The 18,769-nt window shown below is 35.6% G+C and overlaps 1 protein-coding gene across 5 annotated transcripts in view; it reads left to right on the top strand.

Moving 5' to 3' along the window:
• PHKB (phosphorylase kinase regulatory subunit beta) overlaps positions 1 to 18,769 on the top strand; it is an 85,784-nt gene that overhangs the window by 29,915 nt on the left and 37,100 nt on the right. For all 5 annotated transcript variants that reach the window (XM_082320771.1, XM_082320767.1, XM_082320768.1 and 2 more), the window contains 6 exons: positions 5,820 to 5,915; positions 7,592 to 7,789; positions 8,507 to 8,564; positions 12,199 to 12,276; positions 13,854 to 14,012; positions 18,010 to 18,104. In XM_082320771.1, coding sequence (XP_082176897.1) covers positions 5,820 to 5,915; positions 7,592 to 7,789; positions 8,507 to 8,564; positions 12,199 to 12,276; positions 13,854 to 14,012; positions 18,010 to 18,104 — 684 coding nt within the window. The remainder of the gene's footprint in view (positions 1 to 5,819; positions 5,916 to 7,591; positions 7,790 to 8,506; positions 8,565 to 12,198; positions 12,277 to 13,853; positions 14,013 to 18,009; positions 18,105 to 18,769) is intronic.

Raw genomic sequence — 18,769 nt, 5'->3', positions numbered from 1 at the left:
TTTGTTTTCTGTCCTTTTTTTTTTTTTTAGCAGCAATGATTTACATTGTGGATCAGAGGATATTTAGAAATATCTAGCGCAGTTTGTTAGATTCCAGTTTTTAAAAAAGTTAGTTTGCAAACTGATTGATCCTGTTTCAGGTACAGAATTTGTCTGATAAAAAAATCATTAGTGCCCTTACTATCAAGAATTACTTCTTTTTCTTTAAAAAAAAAAAAAACCAGCCAAAGAAACAACAACACAAACTAAAATGATTGCAGGTTATTCTGAAAAAGGACTTGGATGCCATAAACGTTTTTCTTTCAGAATTTTGTCTCTTGACTGTAGTACAGTATACCTCTACCTTCTGTCGTCTTCCTTCATGTGACTTCTGATCAACGCTTTAAACAAGCTACTTGTACATAATCCACTGTTTTATTGGGTTTTAATTTCAATATGTTGCATAGTGGTAAAAATCTTTTCTTTTCCCATCCTCTCACGTGGCTTGGATCAACTAAGAAAGCAAACCTTTTCTTAGATTTTTCTCTGACTTGTATTCCCCTTCTAGGTGCATCTTTATTTAGGTGTTATACCTACAGTAGTCTATAGCTAAAATAAAAGAATGCTCTTCCAGATTAATGGTCTAGAACATTTACAAATGGAAGAGATATGCCATTGTCAAGCTATTGGTGTTATTAATGAATGGAAATGAAGAGTAGAAGTGCAGCTAAAAAGAAAGTTGGATAGCACCAAGTGTGTGTAGAAATACTTACAAAACTTGCTGATGAGTTTTGTCTGTAAGTTGTGTGGAAGGGAGGATAGGCTGGTCAAGCCACAAAGCGGTGAGCTCGGTACCCGAAGTAAAGCTTTCCATATTGCACTGTTTTCTTGGAAGCTTTCATCCTTTTTGACTTGTAACTGATGGACCTTGCTCACATGCCCAAATGTCTGTGTTTCATAAGAAGTAAACATTAGTCAATGAAACGTGCTTTATCTCTTCTTAGGGTTGAGTAACATTTGAAACTTAGTTTAAAAAAATGACATGGATTTACATGAGTGGCTTATTTTTATACTTACCTATTTTTTTCTGCAGTTAGGCAGTATATGATCCTTTTGAGTTTTAATAATTTTATATTGTGACCTTGACTTGAAGTACTATTTGTATATTTTTTGAGTAAAGTTTCTGTATATTCTTGCGGGCTTCAAGATAGGATTTTTATTGTGTTTTTTTTTTTTCTCTTTCTGTGATACCTGTGCTCTCCTTTTGTCTTGTAAGTCAGATGGAGCTGACTTTGAGTGTGATACTTGTCTGTTTCAAATATACAACTTTAAGAAACTTGGTTAAATGCACCAGTTTGCCATAAAGAAAATAGTACAAAGGAGAGAAGATATAAAGGGTAACATGGTAAATGGTGAATAAGGGGAATTTTCAGGTACTCTGTGTGAGCTAATGAGTATAAGCTAGGTCAACTGTAAAAGTGTGACTGGGAGACAGTCCAAATTATGTTCCAAGTTCCTTTCTGTACTGCTTGATTTATTAAAACCTTCTTAGTTATTTGTGTCTCCATTTTTCTGTTGGTAAAATGGAAGATATGGATCGGAACAGTCATATAAAATAATTATTAGCACTACTGGACAAAAAGTTCTCCCTTATAGTTTATTCACATAAAAACAACTGTTAAACTTCTTAGAGCTGTTCAGGTGCCTGGGATGAAAAACGTAAGTTACAATTTGTTTTAAATAGTGAGCAACTGACGTAAAAGTACAATCTATTAAACAATCTTATCTATTGATGAAAAGCTATACCACTTACTATTATTAGACCCTTCTTTATCTTATGGCATAAACCAGGAGATCCTCCTAAACAAGGATTTCTGACTCTCTAGACTCAGGCACCCATTACATTTTTTGGGGCTGTCTATTCATGGTGGGCTCTTTTGGCTGTGGAGGTTTTCTGTGGTTTTGGGGTGGGTTTTTTGCATCTATATAGCTGTGCTAGTACTGTGGTACAATACACTTGTTCTGTTTAGAATCCACTCCTCAGGAAATATTGATGACTGCTGATGAAAGTGCTCTTTATGCAAACACAAGTACACTGTTTCAAAAAGACTTAGCCATTTGGTCTAGTTTTGGTTTACTTTACATACATTTTAAAAACTAACATTATGCGTTAAGAACGGGGAGCTAGTAAGGATCTTAATGATCAGACATTATACACACATTGTCAGTATTTCAGAAATCTACAGTCTTTACCTTCCCAACAGTCTCGAGCACCAGTAAATGCGTCTGCTGGGGTTTTTTTCAAATGATTTTTTACTAAATTCTGAAATGGATGAATAAATTGCTGAAGCAAAACCAGTTTAAATGCTTTTAGAGCTTATTTCCAAGATACTTAGCATAAACAGAAACCATTTTGACCTTCAGTCTGCAGCGGAGTTTGCCTTTGTGCTTAGCTCCAGCTGTGTTCCAGTCGCTTTGAGAAATCCTGCTGAGCCCCTCAAGAGGAACTTATTTGCACATGCAACTACACCAGTGCAGCCTGCATAAATCATTGCTGGGGACAGCAGACTGCTCAGCCTTTCCGTGCAGATTTTTCCACTCACGCTGTGGATGCTGGAAGAGACTAATAAATACAAATATGTAGTGTTGTAGCTGTGCTCTCACACATGCATGTGTGTTATATATCTTTGAGTATATCATGATAGGGCAGTTTCCCTGTGCTTTCATGGATGCACCCAGAGAAGACAAAATAAAGGTCACTTATTGTTGACATTCACATTAAACTGTTCCTTCCCTCCCTCCCTGGATTCTAGAAAACCTTAAAAAAGAAGGTATTTCTGTAAGAAATCATACTACTTTTTGTTCTGTAACAAAGCACTGCTTAACTGGTGTTCAGATAATTTTAATGCATCCTTTGCTATACTTTCTAGGTGACAGATAATATAAAGAATAATTATGAATTGAAAAATGATTGGCTTTTTGTTTAATCTGAATTTTACATGCTTTAATGTAAAAAGGAGTACATTCATGGTTTTTAAATGATGTTCATTTTCATCTCCATCATACCAGAAGTATTTCATAAAAAGTAGGAGTTAGAAAAATACAGGCAAGCTGTAATCCTAATGTTCCCTCATTAAAAGATGTATTTACACATTGAGAAGAGAATTTTTAATATAACAGATAAGCTATTTAGTTTCTCATTATTTTGCTTTATATCCTATGCTAAATTTCTGAAATTTATTCCCAATGTATTTTATATCTCTGAAACAATAGTTGTAAATCCATATGAAGTAGTTCATATGTATGACATTGGCATAAGAATCCTGTTATAATCCTTAACTGTGCATTGATTGTAGCCAGATCCTGAAATCATTGTATCATCCGAAGTTCTGCTGAAGTTTGTATGGAAGAACTGTAGAAGTTCTGTGAGGTTTTTTGAGTTTTTTGCTTGGTGTGGGTTTTTTTTGTTTTGTTTTGTTTTTTTTAATTTCGGATGCAGTGTGAACTGATTGCATTTCAGTTTATGTTTTTACTTAATCACTTTAGAATCATCACTACTGAAAGTACTGTGTTGTGTGTCCAGAGAAGGGCAGCGAAGCTGGTGAAGGCTCTAGAGCACAAGTCTTAGGAGGAGCGGCTGAGGGAACTGGGGTTGTTTAGTCTGGAGAAGAGGAGGCTGAGGGGAGACCTCATTGCTCTCTACAACTACCTGAAAGGAGGCTGTAGTGCGGTGGGGTTCAGTCTCTTCTCCCTGGTAACAAGGACGAGAGGAAATGGCCCCAAGCTGCGCCAGGGGAGGTTTAGGTTGGCTATTAGGAAAAACTTCTTCACCGAAAGGGTGGTCAGGCATTGGACCAGGCTGCCCAGGGAAGTGGTTGAGTCCCCACCTTGGAGGTATTTAAAAGACGGATAGACGTGGTGCTTGAGGACATGGTATAGTGATGGACTTGGCAGTGCTAGGTTAACGGTTGGACTCGATGATCTTAAGGGTCTTTTCCAAGCGTAACAATTCTATGATTCTATACTGTAACTCATTGTATCTTTTTGTGGGCTTGATATGCTTAATCCAAACCTCAGGTTTCAGAGTATCACGGAGTATAAATAGCTTAGAATTTGTATTGATAATATAAGAATTCCATTTTAGCTACAATACCTTTTAGAAAAAATTACATATCAGCAAAAAAAGTACATAGAAGCTGTGCATTTGCTGGCAGTGTGAGTTAATGAGCTAATGAATTAAGTGCATGGTGCATGCATGTATGCACTAAAATGGGACTGCTAGCGACAAGATGAACACCGTTTCAAGTTTGACCTAGTCATAGTATAATCAATTGTTTGTATATGAGCTACATGTCCTATATTAGTTTGTGGAAAAAATTATATGTTAAAAAAAATCCCAAGTCTTTGTAAGGTGTCCTTACTACAGAACTTACAATCTTTAGAGAAGTGAAAAATAGTTCATTTGTAAAACAAGATGCCTGTGGTTTTATGAAATGAAAATTAGTCTGCTTTTGAATCCCCGAAGAATCCTTTACTGAAGCACCAGTTTTAAAACTGCACGTTCACACGTGTAGACAGATTATATTCAGAGTTTGTAGATGAATTTAGAGATTTGTGAATGATCAGAATCTGGATTAAGAAGAAAGTAGGAGAATAACAAGTCATCAAAGCAAATGTGATTATTTATGTACATTCTTATCTCAGCACTATTCAGTATATCTTGCTAGAATGATTAAGAGAATAGAGAGATTATTTTCCATGAGGACAGTGGAAAAACATGTTTTGGTTAGCCTAGCAAGGCAAAAACTGAGTATTTGTATGATAGCTATGTATAATTAGAGTGTGGGTAAAGAGTATGAAAAAACCTCTGTTTGGAAAGCCAAATAAATGGATACTAGTACTAGCACACAAAGAAGGGTGGTTAGTTAGTTATATAGGAACTTAGCTGGAAATTAAAGTTTTTATTAATTAGAGAGGGTGGATTCCAGAACAGTCTTCGGAAGAGCATATTATACCAAAGAAACTGACTGCTTTTGAGGAGAGATTTGGTGAATTCATGAAGATTTATGGTATGGTATTTATGACAGTAATGGAATGAGTTCAGTGTCAAATGTGTCTTCCAATGGGATAGTGATATTGAGATTGATGATCAGTTACAACATATATGAAGATACCCATTCATTAACAAACTGCATTGAGTTTCCAAGAAATTGCCTACTGATAATACTTTTAAATGCTGTGGATTCTGTTTAAACAGTATCTCAGCTATGGGAATTTTTCTGAGTGTTTCAGGAAGTATCAAAAAGCTGACGGAGAGATACAGTGTAAAATTACAGACTTTTACTGGGAAATGGGTTCGCTATGTTATCAACATCTACTCCCTAGACCTTACAATGGCTGAAAAGCAGGTCCTTTTTCTTTGCTATGGAAGTCCTTTCCTCAGGTGAATATGCAATTTGTGTTGTAACCGACTTGTAAGGAAATATTCAACATCACTATTTGGAACGTTTCCTGCAGTCGCAGAGAGGGACAACGGCTTTTCTGTTTGTCCTTAGTACAGCCATTGTTTTTCAAGAATTAGTGGAAGAGTTCACAGCTTGAAAGAATCATATGATTCATAATCACTAGTAGATAAAACCATCTAATTTTGGCTATATTTAAATACATTTGAAAATTGAAAATGTTTTCAACTTGATGTTGTGGTACATTTTCTGAATAAAATTACCAGCTACCAGATTATTGCAACATAACCCAAATAAAACAAAGAACCAGTTAGTTTCACCAGGATATGCTAACCTTTCTTCCCTTCCCCTTAAATAAATTTAATGTTCTGTTTACAGGGCTGCTCTTGGTCTGTTATATTTGTGGATTTTGATGCCCATAACCGTAACAGACAGACTCTATGCTCATTGCTACCCCGAGAGTCAAGGTCTCATGTAAGTAATTAAATGAAATTCACCTCAACAGAGTGTGGAGAAAATAAATGAATATGAACATAATTCTTAGTTCTATGATGGCCATTATGTTCTGCTTAATGAAGATAGGAATTTGCTGGGAACATGTTAAATTTCTGCTTCTTAAATGTCACTGTGATGTAGTTGTTTCTCTGAAGTGGAATCACGATGGCGTTCTTTATTTTATGAGTATTTAGGTTAAAATGGTAGCCTGTTGGTAGCTTTCTAAACAATTTAAAAATAAAATTTAAAATAATAATGATCTGCAGTAACTTAAGTAGGGTTTGCAGTCTTGGTGAGTGTCTTTGTTTTGGCCTAGTTTCCACTATACATTCAGTGCCTGCATTTTGAAACACTGTATTTTAGTTTTAATTCCTTCTTTTGTCTAGAAAAGCAGCCTTTAAGGTTGGCTTTTCATGAATTGCTGAATATGGAGGATTTCTTATTATTATAAGCTACTGTTTCAAAGTAGTATTTCCTCAGTGAGTAAATCTAAGTGACTAAAGTATAGCTTAATTAAAAAAAAAAAAAATCTATTTTGGTACTGTGTCAAAGGTAAATTTGGTTTTTGAAAATCAGTATTTTAAAATGACTGATAATAGAGTTCTACTGCTTTTTGGTTCATTCTGGGATATAATAGCATTTTTGTTCGTGAAACAGACTGTTAATCTTCAACATTAATAGTTTACTCGTTGTGTAGAAGAATTATAGCAGAGTTGTAATACTGGGTAATTAAAATAAAAGGCACTGTCAGCTACTTTTTTTTTTACAGTCTAATAGCCTCTTAGAACTCTTTTGCTGTTTATTATTTGCTGGAGACTTGAAATATTCCAACAGAAGCTGGTTTCATAAGTTATGCTAGAGAAGCAACCTTTGTGTCCCTTGTTTTTTTCCTTTATGGGTTCACGTCAATGATATTGGCAAAAATACGGTATTTTAAATGTTTGAATATCTTAGATATATCAGAATAAAGGAATAACAAAACAGAGTGTGACATAAGAATTAAAACTGCTTTTTTTGTGTTTCTCTAATCTTACCTGTAGTGGTGATGCACTAGTTAGTAATTTTTCTTGTGTTTTTATTTCATGATTGTTGCACGTGGTTCTTGAGAAATGCTACTCTCATTTTTTCCTGAAATTATTCCCTTATCACCTTAATTGTAAATCAGATAGGCTTGTTTGTTACAGCACCTGAGGAGTATTCCTGAAAAATCTTTTCAGAAATGATGATTTAATCATAGTTACTTCTTAGCATTGCACCTTTATAAAATGTTTGTGATTCTTTTTGAGTATAGGATACCCAAATGTTTGTGTTCCTTCCAGGAATAACCTGGAAGATGTTTTTTGTTTCTAAAACCACAAAGTTCTAGAATGTGTTCACTTATCCCTGCAGATTATCAACTGTAAAGCAGGTCAGATTTTGAGTTAAATGAGTTCTCTTTTAAGTCATATATCTGAATATTTGGTCTGTAGTTTATCCTTATACATCTGTAGAAGTCTTATTTTGCACACTATTTTAATATATTAGTACTATGATTTTGATAATGTTCCAAATGTATATTTCACTTAGTAAGTTAAACAGTCTTTGTATGTGCATCAAATAATTGTCAGAGATTAAATTAAATTTGTAATGTGCTATTTCTCCCTCTCCTTCTACAGAATACCGATGCAGCACTTTTGCCCTGTCTTAGTTATCCTGCATTTGCTTTGGATGATGACGTTTTGTTCAGTCAAACACTAGATAAAATTATTAGAAAATTGAAAGGAAAATATGGGTTTAAAAGATTTCTGAGAGATGGGTACAGAACAGCACTGGAGGACAAAACACGACGTTATTATAAACCAGCAGAAATTAAGGTAAAGGAATACCTGGCCTGTATAAGGACAAATTTTGGTTTTCTAAAATGTTTAGGCAGTATTTTAAAAACAAAACCAAATCACCACCCAAAACAAAATCTCCCCCCCACCCCCAAAGCAAAGAAAACAAAAACGGACGCCCCCACCAGTATTTGCAATTTGAATTGCACAGTGATTCCTAATTGCTTCAAGTGAAGGAGATGCATTTTGTAATTTGGCATGTGCAGTTTTGAGAGATTGCTAAATCAGCAAGTCAGTCATTGATTTGTTTTGTAATGAATGTGCTTCCATTTACATTTAGGGTACAGTTGATTTCACATAACAAATAAGGAAGTTATTTATCATTTTATTTAATTTCACAACTGACTACAGTCTGAGTGTTTAGAAAACAATTTTGCCTTTGACCACAGTGTTTATCAGTAAAGGTTATCTAAATGAAAATTCACTTTTTTTTTTTCTCCCCAATAGTTTCTCTGTGGAAAATAAAATATAGATTATATAAATATTCTGCTTGAGAATGAGCCACAGCATATGTAAAAGCACACTTAGGGCACCCGTAGAATTACGAAGCTGTAAGCTGAACGAAAAGCTGATGTACTAAACTGTTTTTGCATTCATGTTTGTCTTCTGTTGCTTTGAAATTATTCAATAGGATATTCAAATACATTTCCTTAAACCAAAATGATAAAGTGTCTGATTAATTTTTCTTCTTTTCAGCTTTTTGATGGCATTGAGTGTGAATTCCCTCTGTTTTTTATTTTCATGATAATTGATGGTAAGTACAGGTTTACATTCCTGTTCTTTAAAGGCATTAGAGAGATGAGCCCTTAGAGGAAAGATACAAAATGATTTTCCTGTCCTGCCAAAATAAACTGTAATGCAGTGACACTAAATATCTGATTGAGAGTTCTGCCTCATGGGTTAAAAAAACCCAAGCACCCAACCCCCCCATATTTCAGCATTATTAATGTGAACTGGTTTTAGAATATAACTCGATACGGGCTTTTTAAAAGCTTAAATCTGTGACATTCAGTCCTGCGTTAGCTTTTAAGCCTTAAACTTTCACGGTATATCAGAACTTTGCAGCACGACATGAGAGAAAAGGAAATAGAAGAGAGAACGCATTGACAAACTGAATGTTGCAGCAGGTCTTTTCGCATTGGATAGTCTGTGGTAATTGAAATAGAACTCAGAAGAGAAGAAAGAGAACCAGAAAAGGCCGAGTTTCTCTTTGAAATGCCTGCGCTTCCTGGCTACATTTTTCCACGTAGCCAGTTAGTCTGATTTGAAAAAACAGAACAAAAAAATCCCACCACCACCAACAGAAATACCACTACCTAGGCCTTGTCTGGAGGATAGGAGACATACCAAAAAAGTTGACGGGATGATTTCAGGATGGAACCTAAAACTCCCATAGAACAAAAGTCTGAATAAGAAAATGAGTGAGGGTTACAGCCATCAAAACGATTTGTAAATGGATGAAATCTGGCCATCTGTTTTTTTTTTTCCTCCCCCCCTTTGTTGTGTGGAATAGTTTTCAAATAAAGATGGTGAGGGGCATAGAAATCTGCTGTCTGCCTAGACTCCTCTGTGGCCACCCACAGATTAAAATATTTTGTTTGAAGATGTAATAAGGTTTCACAATTGATTTTTCTAAAGGAATGCTTGACGTTTTTCAAAGAGTGATGCCCAAAACTGAGGAGAAAGGCACTGACATTTAATGCTGCCTACTTGCAGTTTGGGGAAGAACAAGAAAGATAATCATCTTTAACTGAAGTTAGCAGAAGAATAAAGAAAGCATTTTACTCTTCTTGTAATACAAAGAAAAAACACAAAATACATATTTTGCACATGCTGTCCTCGTCTTTTTTCCATTACCACAATTTCATCAAATAGAACAATTCTATTAGTGGATTTTGTGCACCTATCTTGAAATCTACAAGCTTCCTTAATGCAAAATTTGAAGCGTATTCAGAGTGACTTAAACTACAAAAAGACAATGAAATAAGAGGATGAGTAGATTACAGTTGAATGTCTTGATAATGAAAAAGCTGAAAAAAGCCTCAAGCTGCTACATTGTGAATACTGGTTCAGCTGAAAGCCTATTTGCCCATCCAACACACTTGCAGAGTAAAAAGGAAGGCCTTTTCAGCAAAGTATATTAAGCTACTGAGTATCTAGGTAGCTCCTGATAGCTGGATTTTGTTACCTGTATAACAGTGGGACAGTGCCCCATTAGATAAGGAAGGAGAGTGTCCTGTAAATCATAGTCCATAATCCCCCAGTTTTGTTCACAGCAGCAAAATTTCTTTTGTTTCCTTTTTGAAAGATTAGCAGAACATATTCAAATAGCTATATATTTACTATCTATTTACTTATATTTTCTTTTATCAGACAAACTAATTAGCTCACCAAGTTTTCTGTTTTGTCAATTGCAGCTTTTTAGGGTTTTTAAGATATGGAGAGTTAAGACAGTTCTGGCAAGTGGATACTACTGAATTAGTTACGCGTTTTCTCATAGTATTAAGAACACTGTTTTATTCCTCATGGATGATGACCACTATTACCCAACTGTTATGATCACTAGACGATTCTTTAATATAAAAGCAATTGTATTATCACATAAATGCATCTTTTTATCCTCTACAGCATCTGCCAATAAGACTAAATCACAAATAGTCAGAATATCATATTGCTCTTATGTCATGACTGTGCTCAAGTGTTTTGAAATAGTTCAGTGTGTCACTTAAACACACCCTTTTTTGTGTGCAAACTTGCATTGCATTTGTTTCTCTCAGCAAGCGGTTTCATTTCCTCTGTATATACACTTGGGAATATTTGAAAATGTAATGAACACCACTTGCCAAGCTTTGGTTTTGGACAGAGCATTGAAGAGCCGTGGAAAGAAAGAAATCTCTGTACAGTAGTCAAACTCCAGCTTTCTACTGCACTCTGGCTTTTCAGTGGAATAATTTGTTGGATGTTCCTAAAAGAACATAAAAGATAAGGTTTTTGTGACTTTTTATGTATTTATATGTATATATTGCCTAACAAAAAACATATCTAAACTTTTTCTAATGAAGATGTTCTGGTATATTTGTTCTCAGTGGAGGCGTTGGTGGTTTTCTTTTGTCTTATTTTTGCCTTTCAGAATTCACCCTTCTTAAGAATACAAAAAGGCAGCTTTAGTACAATTTCCTTTTGGGATTTTTCTCAAAAGGAAACTGTTTAGGACTCTGGGTAGTAGATGTGCATCTATAGCTGTGGGAAGGGATCGAACTAAATAAATCAAGGTGACTATTTTCTGGATAAGACATATTTGAATAGCATTTTTGAAAGCTTTTTTATATTTCTGGTTGAATGTGGAGGATTATGGTAATTTTGTAGGATAAAGTAAGGAGGGAAACATCACAGCTATTTTTGATAATATGGAAGAATATGGTAATTGAAAAGGAAAACCATGGAAAGAAATGAGTGAAAGAGGTACAGTGACAAGTTTTCATCTAACTTGTTCCCCTTTAATTTTAAAAAATGTTCTGTTTTAAAAAGGCAGTGTGACTTGTCAGGTTCATCCATGTTTTCCTTGATGAACAGCAATGCTTTTGGTATTTTTGATATATCTTTTCATGTAAGAACTTTTGATGAACTGAACGTTGGTCATGTTAATATCTGTCAGATTCATTTTGGGATGAGTAAGTTCTGCCAGAAAATCATTTAAGGTACTGGTACTCCCAAACTTATCAATTTCTCCCCCAAACCAGGATCACAAAGAGTTAACTGTTCTGTTTAATATCTCAAGGTGTGTCAGCAGTTCTGAACCTCTATAGTATGATGATATAATACCCATATAACTTATCAGTGTAAGCGTTCCACCTGCAAATCTTTGGAGGGGAATTTTTTCAATTTATTACTTCAAATTCCTTTTAATTTATTCAAATTCCTTTTAATTCCTTCAAATTTATTTATTGGGATTTCTAGGCAACTCACTTCTGGATCAGTTTGCAACTCTGTCCTAACGATTTAGAACCAGCCTGTTTGCCTCCGTACTGGCACGCAAGCTCTGCTTCTTCCTTCTGCTAATTAAGGAAGGTGTTTACAGCTAGCTGGGCTGGCTGGCTGCGTCCAGTTCCTGAGCCCCTGTAGGTTCACAGCTTTACTATCCTGTGTAACTTGCCATCGATCTCAGTTTAAGCTAATGAGAGAGCGGCTAATTTGTGATCCCTGAGATTTAGCTGTAGCAGTAAGTGAGGATCTACAGTTTAGTCTTTTTCATGAACGGTTTAGTGTGTAGGCACTACCCCACTGAAAAATAAACACTAGAGTTTTTTTCTTCTTCTTCTTTTATGAACATTAAGCTCACAGAAAAGTTATTTCTTCCATTAAATCAATTATTGTTTGGTTATTTTTAGGAGTTTTTAGAGGAAATCCTGCACAAGTAAAGGAATATCAGGATCTTCTGGATCCTTTGCTTCAACATACATCTGAAGGTATTATCTGATAATCATTCTTCTAAAACACTGTAGCTTTTTACTTATCTGAAGTTACTAAAATACTGATATTCCTATTAATGGATATTGCAGTCAGAGCAAAGGAGAAGTAATAATATCACTATGTTTCCTGATGGCAAAATGCTAATACTAAATAATCTCTTTCATGTAGATACATTGCATCATAAAGTGTGATAATAAAAGTAATGTTATCTGGAAAAATGCTACTGATATAAATGTAAGATTTACACTGTCCCCAGTCATTCCTGCCCTCCTTTGCCTGTGCTTCATCATTTACAAAGCTCACTTTGCCTTTGCAGGAGGTCAGGTTGTTTCACTGTTCCACCTGGGTACAGTTGCAAATTACTTGCATCATTCATTGTCACTTCACAAGATTTAAAAAACAATTTGGTATATGCATATGAAATTGTTTCTAGTTTAGAGCAGTGAAAGGGCCAGCACGTTAATTTTAATAAAAACGTTCTCTTACTTAAATTGTGCACTCCAGAATTTTGGTGGAACTGCAGACAAGGCTATTGATGGCCTTACAGGCACATACATCCAAAATTCAGTTTTAAAAAAAAAAAAGACCATAAGTTTGAGTAGGAGGGAAAAAAATGAGAACAGAACTAGCTTGAATATACTGACAATCCAATTTTAAAACTCAGCATCTTTAGTCACCTGTTCTTGACATCTGTGGTACCGTTACACAAGTAGATGCAGAGTATTTTAGTCTGACTTGTTCTTTAAACTTCCAATACTTGTTGAAGTGAACTGGTTTCTGTAAGAAATGCAAACATTTCCTTACCAAATTTTAATTACATAGCACATTTTCTGACCTTGGTGATCATTGCTTTTTTCTGATTATTAATGAGCATGTGAAGGTCCATGGACCCTAAATTAACGTTGTGGTTCCTCTTGTTGAATGTCATCATGAGTGTCTCATCTTAAAATTTCTGGGTGTGTTTTGATACCTCACTCATTTGAATAGTCTATCTCCAATAACTCCCACTTTTCAATTTTTCTCAGTTTCTTGCCAGTAATTTTTTTTTGTCTAAGCAAATAGTCAGACACTGTAACTTTATTCTGTTTATCACCTATTCTTTGTCCAATTAAATCCAAAATTAAAGCAATGTTAAGGTGAAATTTAATTTTGCAGAAAGCATATTAATTTGCTTTTGTATTGCGTATAATTAGGTCCATCATTTGTAATTATGTTTCTGAATTCCTGACTCTTGTCCACTTAAAAAGTGTTGAAATAAAGATTATTAGTCTACAATGATCAGTAATACCTGTGGCATAATTCTAGATACAAGGTATGCTTGTATTCTGGGAAGAAATTCTGTGGGAATGTTCGGTGAAAAATAAAGTAGTTTAATATTGCCTTGGGTTTCCTACCCTGACTGTGGTTTTGAGAGATGACAATGAATGACAACAGCCTTTCTGTTCAATCACATTGTTGCTAGAGTATAATTTTTCCTGTTTTGAATCCACTTCAGCTTTATTAGGGGACTACAATTAAATAATAAGGGAAGTGGAATTTATTTACTTACTGTACTTGTTTTAAAACTCCATAGGGTGTCCTGTTGTACCCAAGTATTACTATGTGCCAGCGGATTTTGTTGAATTGGAAAAGAAGAACCCTGGCAGTCAGAAACGGTTTCCTAGTAACAGTGGATGCGATGGAAAGTTTTTCTTGTGGGGACAGGCAGTTTACATCATTGCAAAACTCCTGGGTAAGTGGCTGAGGAAATTCTATTGGGTTTTGACTCGTCAGACGTGAAGGAAATTTATCTTGTTAATGTTTTCCTTGAATCTGAACAAACGCGCGTTGGCTTGAGTTTTGAAAGGACTGTGGGTGGCATGTGTCCCATCTGCTTTGGTACATACGTGATAGACAAAAATTGCTTTTTATTCTTTATGTTAAAATTTTATGCTGCATGCAGCATACTACGAAGCTTACTGGAATATTTTCTAGAATACTGAAAATCTTCTAAACATGATAGGTTTCTTTGCTGTTTCTTTTCCTGGCTTTCCCTCTTCTTTCCTTTTCTTCGTGACAAAATATATTCACATGACGCTTTCTGGATTAACTGTATCAGCTGCACCTATACAGTGATGTTTGTAAGTGATCTACAGCATTTAATTCAAATTATTTACTGCTTTTAAGCAAGACAAGCTTAAATTTTGAATAGTTTCAGTCTTGGATAGAGTTAACGTTTTCTTCAGTCTGGGTTATTTTTACCCTTTAAAACAGAAGAGACTAGATGAGATCTGAAAGTGCATTTCAAAGTTTGGCCGTTGAAGGTTGTTACGGTGAGTTTCGGTCACAATTGAACTCCTGGTCTCACTTGAGAGGATTCAAAGGCTAATGCAAAACCAGTTGTTAAGCCAGAAAAGTCTTCACAGTTCAGATTTTTTTTTTCTTAATATTTCTTTTATGCGCAAGATATATTATGTTATTTTAACATGCTCAGCATTTACCTGGTAATCTGTAGACTGAGTTCTAAAAACTTTTTTTCTGTGAACACTGTGAAGGGAAAGAGGCTGTTGGTAGTAAAAATGAGAAAGATTGGAGGGGAGTTTAAAAATTCAAGACTTGGCAAGAACAGTGGTTGTATCTTTAGGTATGGAAGAACAGAGTCCGTCTGGTGCTCCACCTGTTTGGTTTCACTGTATTCCTTGCATAATTCCTTTTTTAGCCAACACTGTAAAGTTAAATGCAGGCAGTCGCACCTTTAATGAAAAAATTTTTAAGTTAACCTCTTAGTATTAGCCAAGTGACCCTCAAATGTGTGTGCAGGAATATTGTAGTAATTCTGCTAGTATTTATCTTGTACAAATATCTGTGTATTTCTATACCTGTGGAATACTGGTTATGTAAATTGTATTTATTGTTTGCTAAGTGCTGTTTGAGTACCGTAACTTTCTTTTGTTTTGTTTTAATTCTTTGCTGAACATTCTTACACTTTTTTTTTAATAATTGTGCTAAATCTCTTTTTGAAATGGTGTCACTAGTAACTGTTTCCTTTATTGTTTTAAAACAGTCGCTCCACTGTATTCACTACTTTTCATTCCTCCCTCCCTTTTTTCAAAATATTTTTTTTTCCTTTTCTCTCATAGTCTTTGCAAATAGGTTCTGGAAATTCTATCGCAAAGCTAAATCTATTCACCAGTGACTGTTGTCTCAGGAACTCCGTTTATTCATACTAATTTAAAATTGGTGCATTTAATTTTGCTCCTTTCTGGGTGAAAACCTACCTGAATACCAATCTCGTCCTTGGTGAAAGTCTCTGTGTGTGTTACTTTGCTTGGTGGTGGTTGCTAATTAAGTGGAAGCCTGACTCCAAACACTTGATTTCTGGGAAGGTGCTGGTTTCCCATTTCATCATCCATTCCAGAAATTGTTGTGTTGCCTCAAGGGTAGCAATTAATTTGTATTTGCTCAGCCTCCTTGCTTCTGTTGTGTAGGCGAGCGTACAATATAACCTTTTTAGGTTCTTCTTCTGTCTGTGGGCCTACTGTCTGCCTGTTGCGGTCCACATTTTTCTAAATGCAGCAACACGAAACTGAGTCAATTCTTCTATGTTTCGCTGCCTCCCACAGAGGGGCAAACTGAAGTAGTGGAGTCAAAATTTCGAATTTATAAAGGCTCTGAACAACAGAGGCAATGGAAGCATCTGCCTACCGCTGTTGGAAGCCACCGTATGCTTATGCAACTTAAAAAATTGTTTATGAAGAAAAGCATGCATTGTGCAGTTGGTGATGCAGTTTTTCATAGAATTTCTTTCTTGCTGTGGTTGAGGAGGTTTGTAAAGCCTTTGTGGTAGGGTCCCCTTTTAGAGCAAGGGAAAGGGCTGCCAGGTATTCAGCTGTTTGACACGAGTGAAAATTCACTCAGTTTAGTCTTTCATTTATTAGCTCTCTTATCTTTCCTGTGCTTTTCCTTATCATTTTTATATGTTATTCTGTGGATTCAGTGCTGCCTAGAACTAAGTTAAGAGTTTTTAGAGTATAGACCAAATGGATTAAATGTTGTCAGCTGTTGCCGATGTAAATAATGAGCTAACAAAGAAACCTCTGCATTTGGATTCCAATACACTTGTATTTGTGATGATGGTGATGAATATTCACTGAGATTCTTCAAAATCTACAGTTTTCTAAAATTGTAAATATTGAAAGTTAGCTTAAATTTTATGTTTATTTATTGGTATAGTTGTTTTAAATACAAAACTATTTTGACTACATATTTTAATTACTGAGCAGTGTAAATCAATGTAAAAAAACGTGGAAATACAACACCTATTCTGGAAACCACTATTGCTTTTAAGAACTATGAGGCAGAGTCCTTTGATCTTGCAATAATTTGGTGAATCAATTTTATAGCATCAGCAGTACTACAAATAATTCAAGCACCTTCGATGCCTTTAGCCAGCATAAGAAGTCTGACTGTGCGGACTGGAGCTTAGATGACTGTTTTCCTTAAAATGTGTTTTGGTAACTCATGTGTCAGTTTATTAATAAATTGTCTGTGGTAATTTTTCATAACCTAGCTTTGCTTTTTGCTTTTTGTTTTGTTAACATAACCACCTGCACGTGGTTCGTGAGTCCGCAGGAGCGGTGCAGAGCGGAGGCAGAGGGTCCTTTCCTGGCAGGAGCGGAGCTGCGTTCTGGCAGCAGGAGGCTGAGGGCAGGAGCTGGCGACAGCACCCACCGGCTGACGGGCGCTGGCATAGCTCCTCGCAGCAGCAGGCTCCTTCGTGGCTTCCTCGGTGAACTGCCCAGCCACTGTCCTTCGTTGTCCGCCCACGCTTTTTCTTTCCGCTGCACCGTCTATTCCACGCTCTGGCCTTTCCTAACACTGTTAAGCTTGAGCCAGGACGTATTTTGAGTTTATAAACTGCTGTCTTAATTTACTACACAGTGTAGAATTCAAAAACATTTTTCTTACCAAGACAGCGTTGGTTTTCTGTTGTAGCCGAATTTAGGTAATGGAGTCATGAGTTATTTCTCTTTTAGATTAGTAGCTGATTTCCTAGTGGAGACCTTTTTAAGAATATGTGCAAAATTGTTGACTTATGTATAGGAGAAATGAAAATGCCCTGTGACCTCCTCAGGAGCAGAAATCAAATAAAGATTAGACAGTGTCCTGTCAAAATGAGATTTGGATAGGAGAATGCTTATTTGAAGGGCGTAATAGCTCACAGTAGATTGTGACCCTCTATGGAAGGCATTTGTTGAAACTTTTTAATAGTATACTTTTACCGGAGTTCTGAAGTTTGTTTTTTTTCAGGAGAAGGTTAAAATAATGGAGTTACTGAGATAGAGGCTGTCTGCTTTTCTTCAAAGCTAAACAATTTTTGATGGTAACCATTGAGCTTCTAGTTAAAGCTCTAGAATAATCCCATGGTTGTGGATTGAGGGCTTTTTGTGTGATGTGTGTGCTGTGGAGTCTTGTCTGCATACATTCTTTTAACACATCGCTGTGAAAAAAATAAAGGATTGTTTTTATATATTACAGTACTATAAGTAGCTGTAGCAAAAATGATGCTTGAGTCTTTAGTTCTAAAATTAATATAATTTTGCAGAATGTCCTTTGGGTCTGTAAATCATTGATCTAAAAGTTTGTAGCAGCAGAACTGACTACATAAAATACGTTTGCATGCCTCCTTCACAAAAGCTGCAGAAAGTACTCAAGTCATTCTGTATTTTTTTATTATTGTTTACTTTCAGCTGACAAATTAGTAAGTCCTAAAGATATTGACCCTATTGGACGTTACGTACCTCCACAAGATCAGCGGAATGTTAGCATGAGATTTTCAAATCAGGTAAGTGTAAGCTTAGTATTAAAATATTTTTACTGAAAAATTGTCATCTCCGTGTTATATATGGTCTTCTAATATTACAGTTAAAGTGCTAGGAAAATATTAAATGTATGTACGTTTCCTTAGTTGATGGAGGAATGCTTTTAAAAGGAAGATTCTAACATCTGCAGTTCTGGGGAAGTGGTGCACGCTTGCCTTCAAATTATGTGGTGCAATCAAAATGATACATAAAATGTAAGTTTAAATAGCTGCTAATAGATAGGTGTGTTTCTTTGAGTTAAGATACGTCAGGAAGGCGAGAATGAGCCTGCTTTTTTTTATTCCTTTAAATTAATTACCACTTCAAGGTATTAAAATTTTTTTGTATTTCGAGCTCCTAAGAGCTGCAAGGATGAGGTTCTCTTTTGGTGTGGATGGTGTATACTTGTGCTCCTGTAGTCGGCTTAAATGCAGGGCAGGAACGAGTGCCCAGGGATGGGGAAGGCTTGAAACGTAATTCAAATCTGCAGCAGATAGGATAACAAGACAGAAACATGGTCTATGTGTAGGGGCCTTCCTTAATTAAAGAGGTAAGAACTGTACGTATGGAAATGTGGAGCTAAGAGATGTTTTTCAGCCTTTTTATTCCTTAGTACAAGGAATATATATTTGGAAAGTTCCTTGTTCAG

This window comes from Platalea leucorodia (genome assembly GCF_965183815.1).
Source record: "Platalea leucorodia genome assembly, chromosome: 8".
In the NCBI taxonomy this organism is placed as follows: Eukaryota; Metazoa; Chordata; class Aves; order Pelecaniformes; family Threskiornithidae; genus Platalea; species Platalea leucorodia.
Note: the sequence above shows the minus strand (reverse complement) of the source record. Positions and strands in the feature narration are given on the sequence as shown.